Here is a 23,462-nt window from a genome sequence, read left to right on the forward strand (position 1 = left end):
GGACCTTGACTGATATCTGAGAGCCAAAGTTGTCAACCTGTGTGGTCACAAAGTGTATTAAACTAGGCATTGTAGTACATGGTGCTGGAGTAAAAACTGCTTAATACAAAGGGTGCTGTGGGTAACCAGCAAAATTGTGAAGAATGCTAAAGGATAGATAGTAATGCTGCTAGAGCTTGTGGGTCTTGGTGTGCAGGACTTTGTAAGATAAAGGCTTTTCATCTCAAAGAGAGCTGATTGGGAAAAAGACTCAGGGAAAATGCTCACAGTAGATGATGATAGATGGAATGTACTTTTTGCCTGTTCAGTTAGAAATAACCACAGCAAAATTGGGCTTGTTAAGTAACCACAGATAAGAAATTAAGAGTGAAGGCTAATACAGACTGCTTCAAAAGAGAATGACAAATAAAGTACACCCACTTTGCATGTTTGTAATAAAGGTTCATATTACTGATTGCATAATGAAGGATGCACTCTGCCAGGAAACAGTTTCCTTTGGTACTGAGCTGCACTGTATGCTGAGCTTCCCACCTTTGGATGCAATGAGAGTCTTGGTTCCTCATCAAATAGTAAAAGAAGCTGGAGCAAGATGCAGAAGCTATTAATGCTTCTTGAAATCTTAAACGAATGTTAGTTTTAAGATTTTGCTTTCTGTCATACTTATAAAATGACAATACTTATGGATTTCTTTCATTCAGCATTTATTTAATTGACTTGCTGCACTCAGTGCATAGTACTGCAAATTAAGTATTTTGGATATATTTTTGTTTTCTGGAACAGATTCGTTCAACTCCTTTGATTCCCAACCCAACAAATCTTCTATCTTTTTGCACTATCTTTATCCACTGTTTACTGGAAATGCAGTTCTTTGCTGAAATACAAACCAAACAACCTCATTTCTGTGTGGAATTAATTCCCTTTTATTATTGTACAGTAATTGTTGACAAATATTGAGTTTTAAGGGTCACTCTTAAATTTACTGTGCTGTTTCTGTTGTAAAAAAATTTTTTTGAAAGATCTGCTATTTATGAATTTTCTTCTCTTCATCTAAGGCTTGCAACTGTAGCAACACTGGTTCAGCCAATCTCCAGTGCGATGTATTGACAGGTCAATGCCAGTGCAAAATTGAATTTGGAGGACAAGACTGTTCCAGGTGTGCCTTAGGCTACAGGGACTACCCAGACTGTGTTGCCTGTGACTGTGATTTGAGTGGAACCAAAGCGGAGACGTGTAATGGCACTGAAGGAGTTTGTGGTTGTGAAGAAGAAACCGGCATCTGTACCTGCAAGGTACTGAGCTATTTAGCCCCTTCTTGGGAAGCATTAGTGTTTTCTAGACATTGATTGCATTAAAGTCATGGAAGTTATATTGGTGAAAGGACTTCAGAAGGCAATCTGCATCATTTATGAGTACACCTAAATCACTGCTAAAGGATTTTCTGTGACAGTGCTAAACTGGTCTTATTATTAGTCAGGAAAAAATGAAAAACAGTGAAGTTTTTCTGCTCGTACACATTTGGTTTTATTAGGTTTGGGAACAACACATTAGTTCAGATGATGTAGCTTTTTTGAAAATTCAAATTGTAATGATAGGAAGAGACCAGTAAATACTAAATGGAGAATCTTTTTTGTGCTTTTTGAAATATGTTTATGTTGCAAGTTCAAATTCATTTCCTATGCTAGAACCAAAAGCAGTGCTTAAGAATAACTCACATATATTGCTAATAGTAAAGTCTGACATTCTTGTATAAAAAAAGGAAACCTAAAATGCACAGATAGTATAGATTTTTCTGAAAAGGTGGGAATCTGTTCTTGAAAGACTGAGTGGAAAACTTACTTCAAAACAACAAATGCATGTCTTCAATGGCATTTCTCCAATCTCTCCTTAAAGGTACCAGTAGGCACTGACTGTAGTTTCAGGTGTTTCTTGAAGTTCAGCTTACCAGTTGGGAATTGAGTGCAAAAAGAGACACTTGGGAATAGGGCCCCTGATTCCTATTCATAGTGAGCAGTTTATTTACCTTTTGGAGCTCATTTTCCAGATGCAGGTTTGGGAAGAAATTCCATCTTGAATTGAAATCATAGTTGCTAATTTTTTGATAGTCATTCAAATACATAAATTTAACTTGAATGTTCTGTGATTGTTTGTGGTATTTTTGTGTGTGTTTTTTTTTTTAAGAAAGAAAAACAGCATTTGAAAATAAGGAAAAAAGTCATGTACTGCACAGTTAAACATAATACATACAATAATTGATATTCTGCTGTGTAATTTACATAGCAACTAGTTTTTCTTCCAAAAAGAATCATCTTTCATTTAGATAGTGAAGTATTATGAGTGTGCTGTTACTATTTTTTTTTTTAATTTCCTCCAGGAAAATGTATTTGGTCTACAATGCAGCGAGTGTAAACCTGGAACTTTTGGTCTGTCTGCTAACAATGCACTGGGATGTACTCCATGCTTCTGTTTTGGGATGTCCACATCTTGTTCAGAACTAGAAGACCATGTGAGAATTCCTGTAAGTAAAACAGTATGACTACACAGACACAGTTTGTTGTTATCCTCATGTTAAGTACCACACTGGTGTGCACAATTAATGAATCAGGCTGAGTGTACTGACTGGCTGACAGGGGCAGTGGCATAGGTCAGAGCAGAAAAGAAAGCAAATGGCAAAAGGTCATACTCTTTATTTCTGAAATGTTGTGTTTCACTCTTCACTTCTTAAAAAAGTAAGTATCAAATGTGTTTTCTGGTTTTTTGAGTTGGGCATTTATTATTCTAAGATGGACTATTGACTGTTTCAGAGCAGCTGAAACTGTAAACAGGATACTTTGTTGTATGAATCTTTTGCTCTTTGTGTTGCAGATAACATTAACTCCAGATCAGGCCATTCTGCATGTAGTAGCTCAAAGTAACCTGACTGGAACAGTGGAAGGAGTATTTTCACAATTTCCTGATGTTTTATTGGATGCTGCCATAGTCAGAAAATACTTAAATACGGAAACATTCTACTGGAAGTTGCCAGAGCAGTTTCAGGGAGACCAGGTATAACCGTTAAATAATTGGAATGCTTTGTATATAACTTTGTTGTCTAATAGACACTCCTTTACTGTAGAATAGTTACTTTATATTCATAACATTTTTCTGCATTAATTCTGTTCTTGTAGGTCATAATATTATAACTATTCAGTGATAGAACTTATTTATAGCAGACACAAACAATATATTTACATTACCCTTTCCTAAGAAGATTTTTCTTGACCCTGTAAACTGGTAACACCCATATTTAATTACTTCAGAGGTTCTGTGGGGAGGAACAGTGATATATTTGGTTTCATTTCAGAACCTGAAAGAATCCTTAACATTGATACATAGATCATGGAATCTCTGTTGCTTAGGAATTGAATGAAAATTGAGTGCACACCTTGAAAGGGTCTAGGTAAAGAAACTAAAACTGCTTTTTAGAAATATGTATTTAATCTTGGTGCAAAAGCCACTGAGTTTAAGTCAATTTTTATGTTTTATTGCAAATCATTCAAAGAACTGGCAGTTTTCCTGTCTACAGATAATGTTAAAATATTTTCAACTAGTAGCTTGAACCTTAGAATAAATAATAGTAGTCAATTTTAATCCAAACAGCTCATGGCCTATGGAGGGAAGCTGAGATATACTGTTGCTTTTTATGCTTTGGATGGCTTTGGAACCTCAAATTTTGAGCCACAGATTCTAATGAAAGGAGGTCACACCAGCAAGTTGGTCATCTATGTAGACATCCCTTCTCCAGAAAATGGAGTAAGAACTGACAAGGAAGTGGAAATGAAGGAGGTAAGCCAAAACACTGGAGGAACACAGCATTACCCTGAAGTAAACTTGAATGTTCATGGTTTTAATAATAAACATTAATAATAAATAAATAAATAAATAATAACAATAATAAATGTGTTATGTTTCCCTAGGATTCTTGGAAGTATTTTAACTCTGTGTCTGATGAGCCTGTCTTACATTCTGACTTCATGTCTGTGCTAAGCAATGTTGAATATATCCTTATCAAGGCAGCTTATGGCCAGGGATTACAGCAAAGCAGGTAAAGCAACCTCTGATTGCATTTATTTATGGCATTGCATTTACTGTAATTTAACCTACAAATAATCCCATCTGAGCTATTCAGTAAAGACTTACCTCAGAGAAATTTAGAATTTCCTATTTATGACTTTTGCTCTTCCTTTGACAAGAAAACATTTATGACTTTTAATTGCAGCAGAATCCCTCTAATTCTTTCTGTGAAACACTAAATGACTCTGTTGCTTATTTTGATAGCAAAACACATGAAGAAGCACAGGCTGATGCAGTGTTCTGCAGGACTGATGATATAGTTAAATATTTCATATTTTCTAAATTATTTCTTTCCTGTCTTATTTTTAATGGAAACTGAATTATTTGTTTCTTTTTTCAATTGAAGCACATGGTCCCCTGAGTTCTTTGGTTTATATCAATCTAGGTGTCTCCTGTAGCTTGAAACACTCTGGGCAGTGGTACTAAGATAGTCCCACTTCAGAATAGTAGACTTTATTGCCATTTTGAGCAGAACTAAGTTACTAATGAGAGGGAGGGGATGGGATATGGTAGTTGCATCTGTCAGTCTGGAAATGAACAAGACAAGTAAAGATGCATCCAGTGAAAACCCAGCATCTGTACATCTTCACAGTTCCAAAGAATTCTGATTCCACCTCCAGATTTTGTATTATTTTTGATCCACATGCCCTCAACTATCTTCTTGTTAGCTCTGTCCAAAATTGTGGCATGAGACAAATGTTGTCTAATGTTTCTCAGGAAGAATTACATATTCTTGCATGGTGGGTTGGGCAAGTTTTCCAGACCAAGAGGGATCAACCTTTTAATAGTTTCTGATCTCTTTGGTAGTAGGTTCTTAAATCCCATAAATAAGTAAAAAATCTTCAGTGTTTGAGATACTTGCTTGGGGAATTAAAGGAGATTATATATTTTAGCCCTGACTTTGAAGCATGAAAATGTTTTTGGATCTTTTTTTGGCGTTAGTGCATCTTTAGATATTCACACTCTCTTCTGCATATATTTTGTAGAATTGCAAATATCTCAATGGAAATTGCAGTCAAGTTTGAAGAAATGCATCTAGGCAGGCCTATAGCTCATCTTGTAGAGCAGTGTAGATGTCCTGCTGGTTACACTGGATTGTCCTGTCAGGTACAGAACACTTGAACCTTTTTGCATGTCTAATAGTGTGAAAGTAAAAAAATATAAAATTACTTAAATAGCTTTTAAAATTGTTTGTAGCTGTTGATAGCTGTGATAATTTTTTTATATTTAATTTTACTCCCCTTACAACTAGAGCTGTGCTCCAGGGTACTACAGGGGAAAGCATACAGAACTCAGTGTAAGAGAGCCTCACACTGTGATAGCACCTTGTGTGCCATGTCAGTGCAACAACCACAGTGAAACCTGTGATCCTGACACTGGAAAGTGCTTGGTATGTACATCTTATGCATTCTTCTATTGATTTCACCTGAACATACAGAGGCAGTAACCTATCAAAGGAGTTACTGAGAGAAGTATTACTCCCTGTATCGCTTGGATAAAATGTGGGGTTTTTTTTTCCCCCCACAACTCTGAAAGACGGAAAATCTGAATAGTTTCCCTTATGGTCCATTCAGTAAAATTAGCAAGGTTTTGGGGCACTAACATACTCAAAATCATTTATTATTTTAGTTTTAATTTTACTTTTAATATTACTTGTGTATCAGTTGAGTTTGTCTGTTTTTCTGTGAGACTTTTTGGGCTTCTGGACTGCTGGTCTGCTTATGCACGCAAAATAGAATTAAAGAAAGCACTAAGCCATGGACTTAAATCAAGGGCATCTCAAATCAAAATCTTTCTCTCTCAGGAAGAGAATCCTCTGGGCAGCTTTAAATGAGGCTTTTTAATGCCCAGGGACTAAAGTATTACTGGGGTATGCCTCAGCTAAGTTGGTTTGCTCACTTTTCTCATTATATTCCAAAGGTTGTAAAGAGGGGTCACATATGACTAACACATTTCCTCTCTCTTGTGGTCTGACAGCCTGTGGACAGCAAATTCTCAGCTAACCAAATAAGGCACATTAAGTCTGTTCCCTGATATTGCTCAATACTTTTTCCTAATTTTCTTTCAGTTGCTTTGTTTTTCCATTAGTGAATTGGTTAGTTTAAAATCAACTTCTTAATTCTTGAAGTCAGTTTTTAAGTGAGTTTCCTTAGTCCTTCAGGCTTTTGTAAGCCATTCTTTTGCTTTCAGGTTTGTCCAGAAGTATGTATCTCATGAGTAAGAATTAAAGTTCTCACTTTTGCAAGGCCAAAATGCATAGGTCTTTCACACAGGTGAATATTCGTCATTCTTCCTCTTAGTTTCTTGTTAAGGATTAGCAAGTCATCTGTGTCTTGAGATTACTACATAGACATTTCCAGCTGAGGGATGAGTTGGTTTTCACCTTTGACTTCTGCTCCCATACAATAGGAGGTTGCGTTGCTACTGTTTACTCTCATCAACTAACCTAAAATACAGACTAGCAAGTATATGAAATAAAGAAAAAGAAAAAAGAAAGGTAAAAAGAAAAAAGGGGGGGGAAGCAGAAGGTTATTTTTGTTAACTTGGGGGACTAGTCAGTTAAATTGTGTTTATAATATCAATTTAGTGTTTTAATATTAATAGCACTGGTTATTAATCAGTACTCTTGACAAATCAAATGTAGTATCTGGAATTCTAACTGTGGATAGTCCTCAATGTTTGCTGAAATGCTGGAACTGAAACAGAAAACCCCAGGTATTCTGTTTAATTTTTCCATCAGGTTTTGTTTGGGTGGTTGGTTTTTGCTTGGAATTTTTGGTTGATTGTTTTGTTTTTTTTAGGATTTTTTGTTTTGTATTGTGATGTCATGGCCTGAATTGGATTAATAGCAGCAGAAATACATAAATTTTAATGGAAATTTAGAGAAGAAATTAGGTCAGCCTGCGTGAAGGGGCATTCATGTAAGAGAAAATACGCTGCTATTCTGTTTGTTTTTGCATAAAAGGTTTTTTTTCACTCAGAGAATGCTGACCAATGGGTAGTGACATGTAGAGATGATTGTTGGAAACTGTACACAGGTATTGATTGGGGGGTAGATAAAGTTACTCCTGTTGTTTGTTGTTGTTTTAAACTGTCTGAATGACTTTTTTGTGTCTCAGAACTGCAGAGATAACACAGTTGGTGATTACTGCAGTGCTTGTGCCCCAGGCTACTATGGAAAAGTAATTGGATCTGCCAATGACTGCTCTCTTTGTGCCTGTCCCAGAGCCAACCCTGTTAGGTAATCAGAATTTACTAAACCCAGTGTGCATTTTACCATCCCTTGTTTCTTGTGTTGTATGTCTAACCTCCTACTCCTTCTGCTCCTCCTACTATGACAGTAGGAGTTGGTTATTGTTACATGTTACTTATTTTTAGACATTTGAATGCTGCCTATTTTTATTTAGTAAATGGAACTTGCATTCTGAGATGTTCACAGGTACTGGTAACTGTGAAATTTTAAAAAGATCAGGTGATAGATGAGACAATTTTTTCTCTAAGACTAGAACAGACACATTGACTGTTTTATAGATAGTTAACTAAGTTGCTGTGATATTGTTTAGTTTGAAATGTGGGTCCCTTCTTCATTCAGAGAACAGTACTTTTGTATTTACAAAAATTCAGGCCATACCCACTCAATGCAGGAACTTTCCATGAGATCAGTCCAAGGGGAAGAACAAGGACTCTTTTGTCTGAAATTTATACATTTAACTTTGTATTTTGAAAAACAAAATGCCGTGCAAGCTGGGTTTTTTTTCAGAAGCTTAAAAAGCATATTTGTTGTTTGCTTTTGTATAATTGAGTCAGAATGAGAGTCTAGAAATTCATGCAAGTCTCAGTTAAATACGTACTATAGCCATATCATACAGCATCCATTTTACATTGTCTTACCTTCTAAAAGGAAGGCCATAATGTGCTCCAGCATGTTATGCAGTAATGGAGCCACATTGGAAAAGCAAACTTAACACAACTAATTTAAAGTACAAATACCGGAGCAATGCATCAGATTAAACAGAAGATTCTGTTGCTTACAGTGTTTAACCTGTGGCTGAAGGTGTTGTCTGTCTTTGTATGGTCTTTTATTTATATGATAGCAGCTATTTGTTTATCCTTCCTCCAGTTTTAGTCCCACTTGTGTCCTGAAAGGTGTTCAGGATTACCACTGTGATGCTTGTCTCCCAGGATATGAAGGACAGTACTGTGAAAGGTGAGTTACACGTGATGTCCCCGTTTATTCCCAGCTCCCAAGGACAGTTTGGTTAATATGAGCCGTATGTGTACTCAGATTATTCAGTGCTCATAAATAAATGTATAAATGAATGCTCAAGGACTTAGAGTGATTTGCTAGTTACTGTTGAACTATTAATAAAAAACCCAACCTATCAGTAAATGTGACATCTGATGTCATGATGAATATCCCCTGATGTTCGGCGTGCCATTCCTCTCCGTGTAGGTGCTCCCCTGGCTATTACGGTGACCCTCAGCTCCCCGGTGGCAGCTGCCGTCCGTGCCAGTGCAATCCGGGCGGTTCTGTTCACGGGAATTGCGATGGTGCCACTGGGCAGTGCCTCTGTAAGCCGGGGGTGACGGGACAGCTCTGTGAGGAGTGTGAGCCGAGGCACCTTCTGCTGGAGGACGAGTGTGTGTGTAGGTGGTTTTTAATTTGTTTACTTTCCCAATGGGCTGTGGTCCACTCAAGTGATATTTATGTGGATGGGTTTATGATGTCAGGCCCTGTTGTTTCTGTGAAGGAAAGAAATGTTAACAACTCATTTCTGTAGATGGAGAGGTTTGGAGGAGGTATTCTCTGGAGGTCCCATCCAACCTCAGCCATTCTGTGAACACAGAGCAAGCTGTGCAAGAGATCATAACATCAGACAGGCAGTTAATCCTTAAATTGCTTATTTAGTGTTACAAACAAGTTTAGGAAAAATAGTTTTAAGGCTTTTTCTGACTGTATAATACCTTTATTCATTTGAATATTTTGAATTCCTATGTCATTGACGCTTTGGATGTGAGGTTGCCGTGATAATACTTTTGGAATTATCCCAGGTTTATAGGCATTCTACACCAATAATAAGTCATATTCCCCCAATAATTAGTCTTGTAATTCTTTATGAGAGTGTAGGTAGCAGAAAGACACATCTAGTACAATAATCTGCTTCTATAATGACTCAGGATTTAGAATTCAGGTTTTATTTTGTATAAGTAATAAAAAAACAATCTGGAAAGTAAATAGAATTACAGGACTGTAGGCTTGAATTTCCTGTCCGCCAAACCTGTTTGACTGAGTGGCTTCAACATGAATTTATTGCAAAATAGCTAAATAGGCTCAAAAATCTTGTAATAGAGCAGGCAGCTCAGTAGTTAGCAGGACCAATAAGACTCTAGTGTGTGCTAACCTAAGGAGAATGTGTTTGGAATAAATTGACTCTTGGGCAGGAAGGGAAAGGCAAGACTACAAATCTGTGTATTTAGAGTTATTACACTTTATCACTCTTAACTTAAATGATGAGGGCACATACTGTCAATATTGAAATTGCAGGTTTTTTTGTCTTCATTTTAATACTAATATTGCTTCCTTAAAATTGTTTATCTAGCTTGTGATGACAACTGCACAGGAGTTCTGTTAAACAGTTTGGATAATCTCAACGAGGCCATACTTTCAGTGAACCTCACTGGTATTGACCGTGTGCCCTATGGGATATTGTCGGAGTTGGAGAATGTGACACAACATCTGAAGGTAAAATGAACACATAAATAGTAGAAATACTCAGTCACACCTTTAAAGCAAAACTTGCAGCTGCTCACAGGTGCTGGTAATTTGACAGAAGGCCTCCTGAAGTTCATGGCTTGATTATGTGTGATACCAGATTAAGACCGTTATGTTTGCTATGGAAGTGTACCTTAAGTGATTTAGCTGCCTGTATTAGTTTATTTTCATTTGTTGCGCTGGCATTTAAATAAGTAGATTAAAATATTTTTCAATCAGCAATAGGACTTTTGAATGTGCTGTATATATGTACTTCACCTGGATTATGTGCATTCTTAAGGCTGGCCAGCAAGGGGATTAATTTTCAGTAGGGAAGTAGAAACAGCAGGCCAGGTCTTCTCCCTTTTTGGTCCCTTTGCTAAAGAGCTGCCAAGGCATAGATCTAGAGGCTGTTTCCCCAGAGTCCCTGGAGTCCTTCTCTGGAGTAGTAGGCTGCTTCTCCATTAGCCAGGGTGCTTGGGATGCAGCAATTTGCTTTCTTTTTGGCTGTGTGGCAGTCCCAAGTGCCTTACTCTCTCCTCCATCTCAGGACACTAAAGTCAGGTGGAATGTTTCCGTCTTGGACACTTTCAGGCTGCTTGGGGCAAACTTCCCTTCAGCTCCTCCCCCCCATAAACAAAGCATGAAATACCACTTTTTGTGATTCTAGAAGGTCATTTATTGTTGCTGAGGAATAAGTTCATGTGGCCTCTGCACAAAACCAGAGATAAACAGGATCCTCCCTGCTTCATGACTACTAAAAATAGAAACATTTATTGATAAGAGTCTTCTCAGCAATAGTCAAGCAGGCAAGCTCTGAGTCAGAAACAATGCTATCTTCTTTGTATTTCACCATATCACAAGAAAATCAAAGTAATGTGAGCCTTTTTGTGCTGCCAAATTCAGCAAACTAAAATTTTGAATTACAATTTCTTCTATTTAAGATATAAGGCAGAATGAATTCCGATCAGTGAACTTCAAAATATTAATAAGTACAATATTTGATGGCAAACTTGATTAAGTTACATGTTTATGCTTCAGCAGAGATACTCTTATTCTCTACTTTTGGTTACTAACCTTTCAGTTTGAAAGCTTTAGTTATGCTTCCCTTCCTTCATGTCCTAAGGCATACGTGTACTGAATTATTGTAATACTTCAAGGATACAATTTAATTGCTTTCTGTAATTATTTTGTGTTTGTATAGGAGCATCATCAACTTTTACTTGGAAATATTGTTCATCTGTAGTTTTTATTTAGCACTTTAATTGCAAAGAAAAGTCAAATCTTACGTAAAAATAAAGGTAGTTTAAGTTTCTACTTACTTGTTGCATAAATTTAACTTTCTTAACTATAGTAAGTTTATAGTAAGTTTACCTTAACTACTTAAGTAAGCTTTTACTTACTTCTTACTTTTTAAGTTTTAGTACATACATTTTTTCAATATTAAAATTAAATCAAAGCCAGCTGGCCCTTTCTTGGAAGTGGGATGCTTAAAGTGGTATAAAACTTTTTGTGACTCATGTAATTTTGTTTATGCCAGTATTTTTAAACAACTAAATCTAGGGGGTAAGTTGATAGTCTTATAATTTTTATCTGTTTGGAAGCAGGTATTCCCCTTTTTCTGGATGCTTCAAGGCTACCTTGCCTTTTGCCTTGTACCAAAGTAACTGTGGCTGGATGCCAGAAAATCCCCAAGGTTATTTCTGTGAATTGTGAATCTTCCCTGAAGGGCTGTCCCTTGCACTGGGTTGCATCTGCCTCATGCTGGTAGCTTGGGAATCCAAGTAGTTCCTCTTTTCTCTACCTTTCTGTGAGTCCTTTGGTAATGAAAGATTATCAAATCAGGTTGTCCACTCCTTATTGCTTCTGCACCTCCAGACCACTGGAAGACTTCAGTTGTTCTGTTTTTCTAGTTAAAGCCTTCTGCTTTACTCCTCCTGACATACCTAAACTTGGTTGCTGTCCAGTTCTGCTTTTTTGAACTAGTCTTTTTAAGAAACTTGCTGGGCTTTATTCCAGGAGGCTCAAGAGCTTTAGCTCTCTTTCACTTGTTTTTCATGCTGAGGAAAAGACTGTGAAATTTCCATTTCACAAGGCTGTTGGATACTCTTATGTATTAGTTTTTAAAATCTTGGACTTTACTTATATGCGTGTATGTATGCGTATATATATACACATACACACACTGTATTTACCATGGTATTCACAATGATTGGCTCTGAAACATCTGAAATCTAAAAATAACCTTTCCTAGACTTTCTCTCTCTGTAAGAGATATGCCCTAGGTTTCTTTGCATCTTTAGAGAAGTGGTATTCTGTTGCAGGCCTTGACTGTATCAAATATTATAGACTTGGGCACAATGACCTACTAGTTGCCTTATAGAGCAGATTTGAGGTGACCTTGAAGGCAAATGCAGCATATTATTCTTTCTCATTGACAAAGGGACTCACAGGACTACTTATCTCCAGGGTCATCCTCATGGATACACCCTAGTGCAGCTGTTCTGACAGAACCAGCTGCTGAAATGGAGCAGCTATGGGATTGGATGAAACATTTAATTTGAAGGGCCTTGGAACTTCTCAAAGTAGTTTACTTGAGCACTCAGACTGTGGTGAAGTTGAGACTCAGGAATGCAGAAATGCTGTTTCCTTCCTTTTTACGCAATTAAAAATACAACATGGCTGGATTCTTGCTTATTTAAAGAAATGGTACAGTGTGTTAATGAATTGTATGTGTGTAATTACTTTATATCATCTTGTGTGCTTTGAAAATCAGTCCTTTCAACAGCATATAAATAATCTAAATAGTGTGCATAGTTATTTTCTTCCCAATACTTTCCTGGAGCCACAAAGAAGTCTTCAAATTACAGTGAGCTGTTACTTCTCCTTTCTTATAGAGGTCTGTAGTTCCTAGAGAAGATTCAATTTACTCATTGGATACAGCACAAGAAGGTCTTCTGAATTTATCAGGAGGAATTGATTACTTGCATGAAGAGGTAGGTGCTGGCTTCTTTATTCTTAGGTTATCTGGAGAAATCATTTGAGATTTCATAGCATAGTAGCTTAATGCCAGAGAGTTATTCAGAAATTATTTAAAATCTGTAGAGTTCAATAAAAGAATTCAGTCAATTCTGTAAGCTTCCTGAAAAGGGGAGTTAATTGCTCTGTGGACTTCTGCAAACTGCAGTAGTTTATGATATTGTACAGAAGATTTACATGGTATCTGTTAAAGTTAAGTTATTTTGTACTGTGATCATTTAATATCCTAAAACTGGAGAGAGTGACTTACTTTCTTCTCCTTGGTTTTAACATGTGGAGCTTATTAAAAATTATGTCGTACCTGTAGTATTGTGTTTAAAATGATCTCAGGAGAATTAAATCTGTTGAAATCTCACAGGAAAAGTAGACAACATTTTTATTCTTTATCCAGCTTTAACAGAAGAATAATTGTAGGTAGGAAATAGAAAACAGTACTTCAGCCATTGGATCCCATTTGCTGACCATATGTTCTTATAATATTCTGACCACGTGTGCAGAATCTAACCAGGTGCTTCCACTGAGTGTTGTTATTGCTAATACTGATGTATCCAGAACAGTGATTTTCCTAACAAACATTAGTTGTACCTAAAAAATTAAATAATATTAACTTAGTTAAAGAAATGGCTTTGATAATTATAAGCTCACTGATTATGGAAATAATTGATAACGCTGATCTGAGAGCCTGGAACTTAAATCACAGTTAAGGCATCTGCAAGCATGGAAGCATCAGAGATTTATGAATCAGTTAGATCTACCTTATCAAAAAACATTGTTTCCTTACACTAAAATATTCTCAATATTAAGAAAATAAGCATAAAAACCATAGACAAGTGTCAGGAATTAATCAGTGTTTTAGGAGAACTGTCGGATATTCTCTCTGATTTTATTCTAGACAACTAGATTTTTGAAAAAAGCTCAGCAACTTGACACAATGACTCAGAAAACCAGGAATAAAAGTCAAGAACTGACTGCCTTTATTGACACAGTACATACAACCATCAAAGGTATCCTGTTTTTAAGATATTTCCATTTCTTCACAAAATTTAGTAAGGGTATGTCCTTTGCAACTCTTAAGTCGTGTTTACATGGAAAATTCTGCAGTTTGCACAGGGGATTAAAATATGCTTTCTTTTTTTTAAATGGTATGACTAAATTGTTTACTCCTACTCAGTACTTGCTGAAGTTGCTGTGTCACTGAATGAAACACTGGGGCTGGATCTGCCGCTGTCAAATGCTACATCTCAGCACCTACAGGATGATATGTCTGCCCTTTTGGATTCATTGCGCAAGAAGGATTTTGTTCAACAGCACCATAATGCTACCACAGTCCTGAAGTAAGCCTGTTCTACCGAAAACTCTATTTCACTTATGTCTCTGCATTGCAACACTGCTTTTTTGACGAGATATCTGGAGAAACATTTTGCCATAATGAGTGGCAGTGTGACAGATAGTTAGCCCAGGTGGACCTATATGAGCTTTGTTTTGGAGTTACTTGATTTGATGATACTTGGTCATCCCAGGTGATACAAATCAAGAATAAAGTCTTTTAGAAGTCTGTTAAAAGCAATAGTAAAGCCTGTTAACTTAGATGTGATACAAAATTCCCTTGCAATAAGTGAAAAGACTCACTGATTTCAGATTCTTTCAGATCTGACCCTAACACACGTCTCTGTGTTGATTTTGGCTGGGAGATAGCATAAAACTGTCTCAGTTGATTGCAAGCACAGGACATCTCAGGCCTGCTGAAGGACATGACAATTGATTGTCACTGGAATATGTATAACAAAGATCTGCAAATGAAACCAAAGCATTTTTTAAAGCATTCTGAGCCATTGTTTATGGTTGTATTCTGTTGTCTTGATTTGTCCCCAGTTAAAGGCTGTTTTGAAATGGCTTTTATAGTCATTATTAGTGCTTATTGCCAGACTTGGCAAGACAAAAAAATTGCTGTTCCAAAAGTCAGCTAATGTTTTGTTCCAGTTTCAGAAATACTGACTAATGCCATAGCACTCCAAAAACTGTAAGAATGTTAATATTGGCTTCAAGGGACGAGGATTTAGACCAGAGTAGAATATTTCTGAAAATTTGATTTTTTTTTTTTTTTTATTAAAAGCTTTGGATTAAGGAGGATAGAGTGTTTGTGTTGGTAGTATGTCTCATTTTGTTCAGCAGACTCTTCTGCTGAATGTAGAACTGTATAGAAGCTATATAGACATGAAAGTGGACCAGAAATGTACCATTCATTCTTCTTCCTATTAGGAACTTCAAATAGATTTTTTTCCACTTACAAATATGTCTCAAAATGTTTTGTTCCATAGTAAAAGAGTGTTCTGACTTCAACATCAACAGTTTTTGAGCTGTTATAGAAGGTGTTTGAAAATTAACTTTTTCAATTATAGTCTCTGTTGAAATTTCTGAAAACTCTCTGATAAGGGTCTTTTGACAGATCAAGGAAGAGAGTTAATATGTTCTATAAGGTTGTTTGCTCTGCAGAATTTCTTATGCAATGCAACTGTAAATTCAAAAATTATTTAAATAAGCAGCTTGCTAGTCTGTATTTTAGGCAGTAGGTGTTGCTACATGACTCACAGTGGACTGAGTTTGTGATAATGTATTTTAGGTAACATTTGTAACCGAGGTCTCCACACATTTGCCGTGAAAGGCAAAGTCCCCAGACAATTAGGAATATAATCTTTTTACTCTATGCTGAAGCAGAAGCCATTATTGACTTGTAAAATACTTTAGATCTTGTAATGTTTTAAGGCTATGGCTTCTGACTGTAAGGACTCTGAATTATTAGTGTTAGGAAATATATGCAAATGTGCATCTGCTGTTCAGTAAGAAAGATGGAATGTGTTTTGCTGTGTATATCTGTGAAATAAACTAGGTCTCTTTCACTTTGGCTAAAGATCTATGTGATATGCAGTCAGATTAACAAGGACAAACATTTATATAAAAATACCATTACAGGAGTTGCAATTTTCAGCGTATGTACTGAAATGAAGAGAATCAAAGGAATAGACTTTCAGGATAATTTTCAGTTCTATTCCTTCAATTCTGGAAAGTGTTCAAATGGAAATGCAAATATTCCCAAATAGAACAGCTGAAGCAATTAACAACTGACAGATTTGGGAGGATTTACTATTTGCCAGATAATCTCTGTTGCTGATTAAAAATATAAGTGCAGAGATTAAATTATTTCAGATTGTAATGCTGAAATTGTTAATTTCAGTGCTCATTTTAATGAGGCTATTTATTTTTATTTGATATTTAAACTTTTCTGGACTCTTGGGTATATGTCTTTCAGTTCTGTTTACTTGCTTCTTTCCAGTGCCAATCCTCATAAATGATGTTTTGATCCTACATTCAAAATATGAATCACTACAATTAGGATATAGAGTAATCCCAGAGGAAAGTTTCTCAGAGATTTTGATTTGGGGGGATGTCCCAAATTAAGTCCAAACAAATATGATTCGTACTAACCCCTTCCCCCTCTAGTCATTAAATACAAATTTTATGAACTGCATTACTGTTGTCTCCCCAGGCAGTCATCATTTTGTGTGGTAAAATGAATAACTAAACTACCATGTGTATGTGTGCTACTTTAGAAAAAAATGGCAGACTTTTGTAAAAAGATGCATATAAATTAATTTCACATGACCCCATTTTCTCCTTAAGAAATCCATGCCTAAGCGTCTCCTTCACTGTTTCTTTAATTTCTGATTCCTCTTCTTTTTCAGAGCTGCAGAAAAGTTGTTGACCCAGGTTCAGAAAGAATATTTCAAACCCCAGCAGGAACTTGCTGAACTAAAAATGGATGCAAGCCAGTTCTTATCAAAGCACAACAGCAGACTGCAGGATGCTCAGGACCTGATGAACGAGGCTCTCGCCAACATCAATGAGACCCATCACTTGTTTCCTCTTATCTCCAGCAACCTGGCAGAGCTGAATGTAAGAGTGGACAGTCAGTGTTGCATAAGAAATATCGAATATATGATTGTTTTTAGAAGTTGATTTTTAAATTTTTTGAACATATTTAACCATTTTAATGTTTAAATATGATACCTGAAAAATTTAAAGGAAACCAGACCCCTGTTTGAAAACCATAATATTATGTGTTACGTGAACTCATCAGTATAGCTGACTTTTCGGACTACTATAAAACACTTGATTTATGCTACAGGACAAAAAGCTAAATATAAAGGAAGGTGAAGAAATCTCGAGCATGCTCATTAAAGAAGGGAAGGTCCTAGTTAATGCTGCTGCTGCTCTTGCCCAAGATGTAAAGAACTCTACATCTGTAAGTCCTTAGGTTTTAACATCCTCTTTGAGACTCTCAAGTGTATTTTGCTAGTGGAAAAAAAAAGGGAAACATTTTGTTTTGCAGAACGTGGAAGTCCACCAGGATGGGTTAGTCCTGTGGAGCACCAAACTGAGGCATCACGTGGATGAGCTGGTGATGCAGATGTCTGTGAGAGGAGTGCTTGACCTGGTGTACAGAGCTGAGGAGCATGCCACCCAGTTCCAACGACTTGCAGATACACTAGAGAGGTGATAAACTCAAGAATAATGAAATCATGAGATTTACATTAGTGTCAGATTTAATATAAATAGGGAGAGGCTTGATTCACTAGCTGAATTCCCTGTCCATGGCAGGGAAGTTTTAGTAGATGATCTTTAAAGGTTCCTTCCAACCCTAAGGATTTCATGATCAATTTTTATTCCCCATTTGATTTGAAGTGCTTTTTACTTTTAATGCCGTGTAACTTTATGAAATGATGTGGAGGAGGGTTGGTTAGTCTTGCATTTCATGTGGCTGACTTACACAGTGAATTGTGAATTATTAAATGCCCAATGAGTATATCATGGCATAGCTTGAAAAGCATCCGGTCTACATATGAAAAATTCTTGGCAATATATCTTGGAATGTGATCAAGAAGCTATTCTTACTATGCCTCTATTATTGTTACTTTCAAAGTGTTCTGCAGAAATGAGTGGGTTGCAACTTCAAACCCACTCAGATGCACTCTTAGAATTTGAAAGTTGCTAAGTCATTCCTGTTAATTCAATGGAAATTAATCTTCTATCCGAGGAATCCTTCTAGGATGCATCTTGTTTTGTCTTTTAAAGTCTGCAGATATGTGTTAAAGTTAAACCATATCAGATTGGAACATTGACATCTATTTTAAGTTTAAAACCAGAAAATTTTGCTCAGAGTAACATTAAGCAATTCTTGACTTCACCACAGCCAGATAAATTCAGTAAAGCAAAATTTACTATGGATTAAATTTCAGATACTTATAATCTCTACCTAGATTCTGTATCTGTACTTAGTTTTCGAGCTTCAGATAGGGGCTTGTTCCTGTTCTGTTTAGGCAATATAATTTGTTTGTTCTAAGGGTCTTTATAAATTGAAAAAATTAACAGAAATAAAAGGGAACAAAATAGAAGAAAAAAAAAAGAGATGGAAAGGAACAAAACAGAACAACAGCTAACAAAATAGAAAAAACTCTGCAAGAAGAAAACCTTTTAACTGATTTTTTTCAGTTCAAAAGAATGAATTTAAAGCCCCTTATGCAACATTGGGCAAGGTGTGCTTGTTTTTTTTCAGAGTGCATCATGTATTCTGGAAAGATGTGCATGTTGTAATTGAAGACATGGAACTCAGTGCTTGATTGAAAACAGATTTGCTTGTTAATTGTCTATTTAGTGGCCTCTCTAGAGTAAGAAATGTGACTCTGAACACAACTGCTGCTATCTACACTCACTCCAGTGTTAAAAGTGTGATTGAAAGAACAGAGAGTTTGGCAGATGATGCATCTAGAGTTGTGAATGGCCCCTTGGATTTTGTAAGTATCAATGCTAGTGTTTTAATTTATGTCTTCACCTTTCTCATTTTAGAATATTTGTTCTAATTGTTTCTGCACTTGCTGAAAACGTGAGTCTTCTTGATGGAGGCATGTCCTTGATGGCAGCCTGTCCTACCAAGTAGTACGTACTGTATCCTGAATCCATACTCCAAGACAGTAGTGATAACATTTCAAGTTCTGTTTACCTTCCTTTTCTCTCTACCACAGTACCATTTTCCCTTTATTTTGTTTGCTTTTTAATGTCTAATGCACATTTAGCTGGACTGGACTTGATTCTGTGAGGGTTTATATCAGTCATCTGACATGTATTCTTGTAGAACTTAAATTCCCAGGCCTCTAATGCTCCCTTCCACCTCTGGAATTATTCAACGATCTCCTTATTTGACCTATCCCTCTTCCATTTCTCTCTAGATATTCCCAACCACAGCTACTTTGTTTAGTAGAGGACATTTCATAACCAAATATATGTCTATGTCTCATCTACCATCCCACTGCCTTCCAAGATTATCAGATTGCTACTGAAACAGTAGATTAAAAAGACCCGACCAGTTCCCAGTCTGATCTTAACAGTTTCCTATTATTTCATTTCCCCCCTCACATTTCTTCATCATGCACATTTTACCTGCAGAAGCAAATGTGTGATAATGCATTTACATGACAGCGATCAAAACAGTTGACATTCTTTTGTGAGCTTGTATGTTATTATATAGCACTCTGTCTTACTAAAGCTTTCTACAGCATGAATCCCTCAAGGTGTTTTTCCAGATCTTTTCAGTTGGAGAAATGTAAAAGAATGCTTCTAAGACTGTGATTTTGAAATATCTCACCTTAAATTGCTCAGTGCTGGAAATTTTGAATTAGGCCTGGAAGTAGAATTCCCAAAAGACAACACTGAATCACTACTAGTATTGAAACTAGAATTTTGTAGGTTTTGTTTCATAGCCATCTCTTTTTTTTATTAAATCACAAAGAGATTCAATGTCACATTCTAGGATAAATGATAGCAACTTGTATTATTTTTAATTGATACTTAGTAGGGTAATGAATAGAATAGCTCATAAATAACTAGAATGGTCAATAACTTTAAGTAGGTGTCTTCAGATACTTAAACGTTTTCAGTTGAATTTCTGTTTTTCATATGTGGCAACTTGATGTCTGTGTCTTTTAGCCAGAGGAGTCTTTCAGTCTTCTGGGAAAAGAAGCTCTACTGCTTAGCTCCAAATTTCAGAATGAAGCCAAAAATCTGAAGAAAAAAAGTGATGGTCAGTTCTACAGAATTCAGGCTTCTGCCTCTATTTCTTTTTTCTATTTTCTGTTTTGTGCTGGGTTTTTTTTAGTCTTTTTTTGATTTGTCTTTTTTGTGTAGGGTTTTTTTTTTTTTTTTAATGAGCATAAGCTAAGGTAGATATATATGTGACTGTGCATATTTTCGTGCAATTAAGATTAATGTTTTACGGATTTGCACAGTATTCTCATTTTTTTGGGTAAGAATATAATTTTTCTCTGTAAACATTTAAAAATTTATCCTTCACTCTACCACATTTACCTATAAGCAATACTTGCAATGGCTGTTTTTTCCAAACTTTATGAATTAAATCAGTAGAGATTGTTCAGTAGAGAAAGAAAAAGCCAAATTCTTGAAAATTCCATTAATTTGTTTTTATTTAATGAATCATGGATGACACAGGTATGTAAGATGACATGTTTAAATCCTAATCCTTTTTACTTGTTCCTGTTGGACGGCTGAAATACAAAAACAGGCTGAATTTCTTTGTCTCCATAAATTCAAAAATACTTTTGATTTTTTTATTACTCCAAAGATACCAGGAAGGCATTGAAATCTACACAATGAAAACTCAAAAGCATTTTGAGCGAAGGCTTTATGTAGGAGCAGAAGCAGGCCCTTAGTGAAATTTTTTGACAAAATTAGACAGAAAGGGAATGTTTCACAGAGGTAAACTGTATCTGTAAAATGGTCTTGTCTTGCAATACCAATGGCTTACAAATATGTATAAATTTTATGTAATTTAGATGGACAGAATTACATACCTTTTTTGTTCCTTCTATTCTACATATTTTAATTTCTAATGAGAGGATTCTGCAAACAGATCACAAATAAGTAGAAAAAACCCACTTCTTTGGCTCCTGTTACATAGTATAAAATGTGAAGAACACAGTAAAAATTATTAGGGTTCAAAATCATGGAATAATTTTATCTTACAGCCTTTTCCTCACAATGTTTGTAGCTCAGTCTCATGGAATTGGCCAAAAAGGGTAGCTTTGAGCAGAATGGTGCCCACAGGAGCTTATTTATTAATACTGCATTCATTTTGCATTCCTGTTTGTAAAATGCTCTTTCTGTTGGAAAAAAAAGTTCCATTGATGAGATAAATGAATGATTCTTATCCCTATATTTTGGTTTTGTGTGGGTTGTATGGTATTTGTTTATGCATATGTTATTTCTTTCAACAGGACTTCTATTTGGATTGAATGGGTTGAACAAAAAGGTAGAAGAGATTCAGGAAAGTACTAATAAAATTGGCAACCAACTAAATGGTTCTCTGTTGACACTCAGAGTATTGCCTAACAGTAAGTGAAATTTATATTGGCATTCTCCTTATTACAGAACTCTCTAGTACAATTGTAATGAAACCCTGTTCATTATCTGATTGCAGAAACCTAGCAATAAACTATACTGGAGACTTCATTTAGCCTCCTAAATATTTTACATTCTTTTTAGTAAATCCATTAAACATAATTGGGTCTGTAGTCTGATTCACATTTCACATTGCTGTAAATCAGGAGGGGCTCTGGTAGAAATAGAATTACACTGATATGAAAGGAGAGTGAAGTTATAGAATATTTAATCCCACATGCGGAGAAACTTATGTATGGAACTGTGAGATTTCACTTTCTTTTCTGGCTTGTTTCAAAATTGTTTATACTAATCTGTGGATTTTACAGTCTGCATGTAAATGTTTTCTTGTTGTAAATGCTGACTTCACTTAACTGATTAAAATCGGTTATTTTCTGCGCTTTTCCAAGATGAAAAAATTCCTTTTTTCAGTCATTATTTTGAATAAAGGCAAGACCTAGAGTTCATGGAAACTAGTAGAGAAAATTGCTTTGAATTTGTGAATAAGAGGGTCTGAAATACTTTGCCAATCTTAATAATGTGTTTTAAGTTAGAAAAACACTGTTTAAGATCTATTGTTAGGGTTGTTTGAGTCTACTGTGAATCTGGATTAGAATGCTAAGTTCAAACCTTAAAATAACCATTTTGCAATTCAGAGACTTAATTCATGCTAAAGGGTAATAGTAGTGATGAAATTACTCTGGATATGAATTGCAGCATGCTATCTAATGTAAAGCTACACATTGACAATTAAGTCATTAAAATCACAGGAGTGTACTCCTCAGCTCACATTTTTGAATCAAACATTGTTTGATTTCAGCTTTGTTGTTACATTTCTTGAAGTTGTCTCTTCTTTTTCCCCTCTGGTCAGAGATCCATGGTGGCATTGCTCTCTGTGTAGAGGGTGGTGAAGAAGGATCCTTGAAGGTCTAACTGAGGCCTTTTTTGCCAGCCACAGCATCTTCCCACCAGTGTGGGCAGAAGGTGTAAGGGGCAGGCTGAGATTTGGAGTGGTGCACTCAGTAAACTGGTGCTTGTAGCCCAAAACAGAGGGTGTAATAGACCTTCTTTCTCACCAGCTTTGTATAGGATTCAAAACTTAAGTCTCAGATGAGTGTCTCTGGGTGCCAACACTCATTTAGGGGACTTAAACACTGTGAGCCTGATGTATTCATACAACCTCCTGTTGAGATAGGCAGAATCAAGTTCCCCAAACAAACAAAAATACAATTCTTACTATGAGAGGAATGTAACTGACAGCATTTCTAGTATTTTGACTATGTTTGTAGCTGCTGTTAGGAACCCAGGCATTTGCTAGTCACAAGTATGCATGCAAGTTTTGAATATTTTTTTGACCTGGGAACTGTGTTTCAGATACCAGGAAATACATGCTTGAAGTGAAAGAGCTGGCTGTGTCTGCAAACATCAGTTCTGTGGTGGATTTAAGTCAGTTTGGGGATTTCAGTCAAAAGCTAATGAATACATCCTCTACATTGTCCCAAGTTAATGACACTTTGAGGAAAACAAGTGAACTCATAACTGATTCATCAAAGGCTGGTAAGTTTGCTCTGTAGAAATGTCACTCCTTGCAGAAGCAGTACCAATACTTAATTTTAACAGGCATTAAATATGAGTCTGATGGGCTGAGAGTTTCTTCCTAATTCAGTAAAAATATGCTTGCTTTTTTAAAGAGACCTATAGGAGGATTCACATGGGATGTATCTCCCTTACTGATGTTTAAAATTGCTGAAACCAAAATGGTCAGAAACTGGCTACCTTGACTAGGTATTTTAGCCATGAACAGTACATTTTGCTTTCACCCTGCCTCAACATCTCTTTTATGTTTTCACAGCATTCACAGCTGAAAAACAAGTTAAAGAAGTTGAAGCACAAGCAAGTCTTTTATTGGATAGACTCAAACCTTTGAAAATGCTAGAGGAGAACCTGAACAGAAACCTGTCTGAAATTAAAGAACTTATCAGCCAGGCCCGGAAGCAGGCAGCATCTGTAAGTTCCATCATCCCAGACTTAAATGACTTTTCACTTTTAGCAGGGA

General features: G+C 36.1%; 1 protein-coding gene across 1 annotated transcript in view; it reads left to right on the forward strand.

Annotated features, from left to right (window-relative positions):
• The window catches only part of LAMA1 (laminin subunit alpha 1), a 100,874-nt gene that overhangs the window by 57,751 nt on the left and 19,661 nt on the right, over positions 1-23,462 (forward strand). The window contains exons 23-44 of the mRNA XM_032122279.1: positions 1,053-1,289; positions 2,372-2,515; positions 2,863-3,042; positions 3,637-3,822; positions 3,954-4,081; positions 5,097-5,217; positions 5,363-5,500; positions 7,230-7,351; positions 8,231-8,317; positions 8,564-8,757; positions 9,711-9,853; positions 12,760-12,858; positions 13,794-13,905; positions 14,073-14,235; positions 16,642-16,852; positions 17,085-17,201; positions 17,289-17,452; positions 18,612-18,750; positions 19,940-20,033; positions 21,244-21,360; positions 22,781-22,963; positions 23,259-23,413. Of these exons, the coding sequence (XP_031978170.1) occupies positions 1,053-1,289; positions 2,372-2,515; positions 2,863-3,042; positions 3,637-3,822; positions 3,954-4,081; positions 5,097-5,217; positions 5,363-5,500; positions 7,230-7,351; positions 8,231-8,317; positions 8,564-8,757; positions 9,711-9,853; positions 12,760-12,858; positions 13,794-13,905; positions 14,073-14,235; positions 16,642-16,852; positions 17,085-17,201; positions 17,289-17,452; positions 18,612-18,750; positions 19,940-20,033; positions 21,244-21,360; positions 22,781-22,963; positions 23,259-23,413 (3,234 nt within the window). The remainder of the gene's footprint in view (positions 1-1,052; positions 1,290-2,371; positions 2,516-2,862; positions 3,043-3,636; positions 3,823-3,953; positions 4,082-5,096; positions 5,218-5,362; positions 5,501-7,229; positions 7,352-8,230; positions 8,318-8,563; positions 8,758-9,710; positions 9,854-12,759; positions 12,859-13,793; positions 13,906-14,072; positions 14,236-16,641; positions 16,853-17,084; positions 17,202-17,288; positions 17,453-18,611; positions 18,751-19,939; positions 20,034-21,243; positions 21,361-22,780; positions 22,964-23,258; positions 23,414-23,462) is intronic.

The sequence above is a fragment of the Corvus moneduloides genome, chromosome 1 (assembly GCF_009650955.1).
Source record: "Corvus moneduloides isolate bCorMon1 chromosome 1, bCorMon1.pri, whole genome shotgun sequence".
NCBI lineage: Eukaryota > Metazoa > Chordata > Aves > Passeriformes > Corvidae > Corvus > Corvus moneduloides.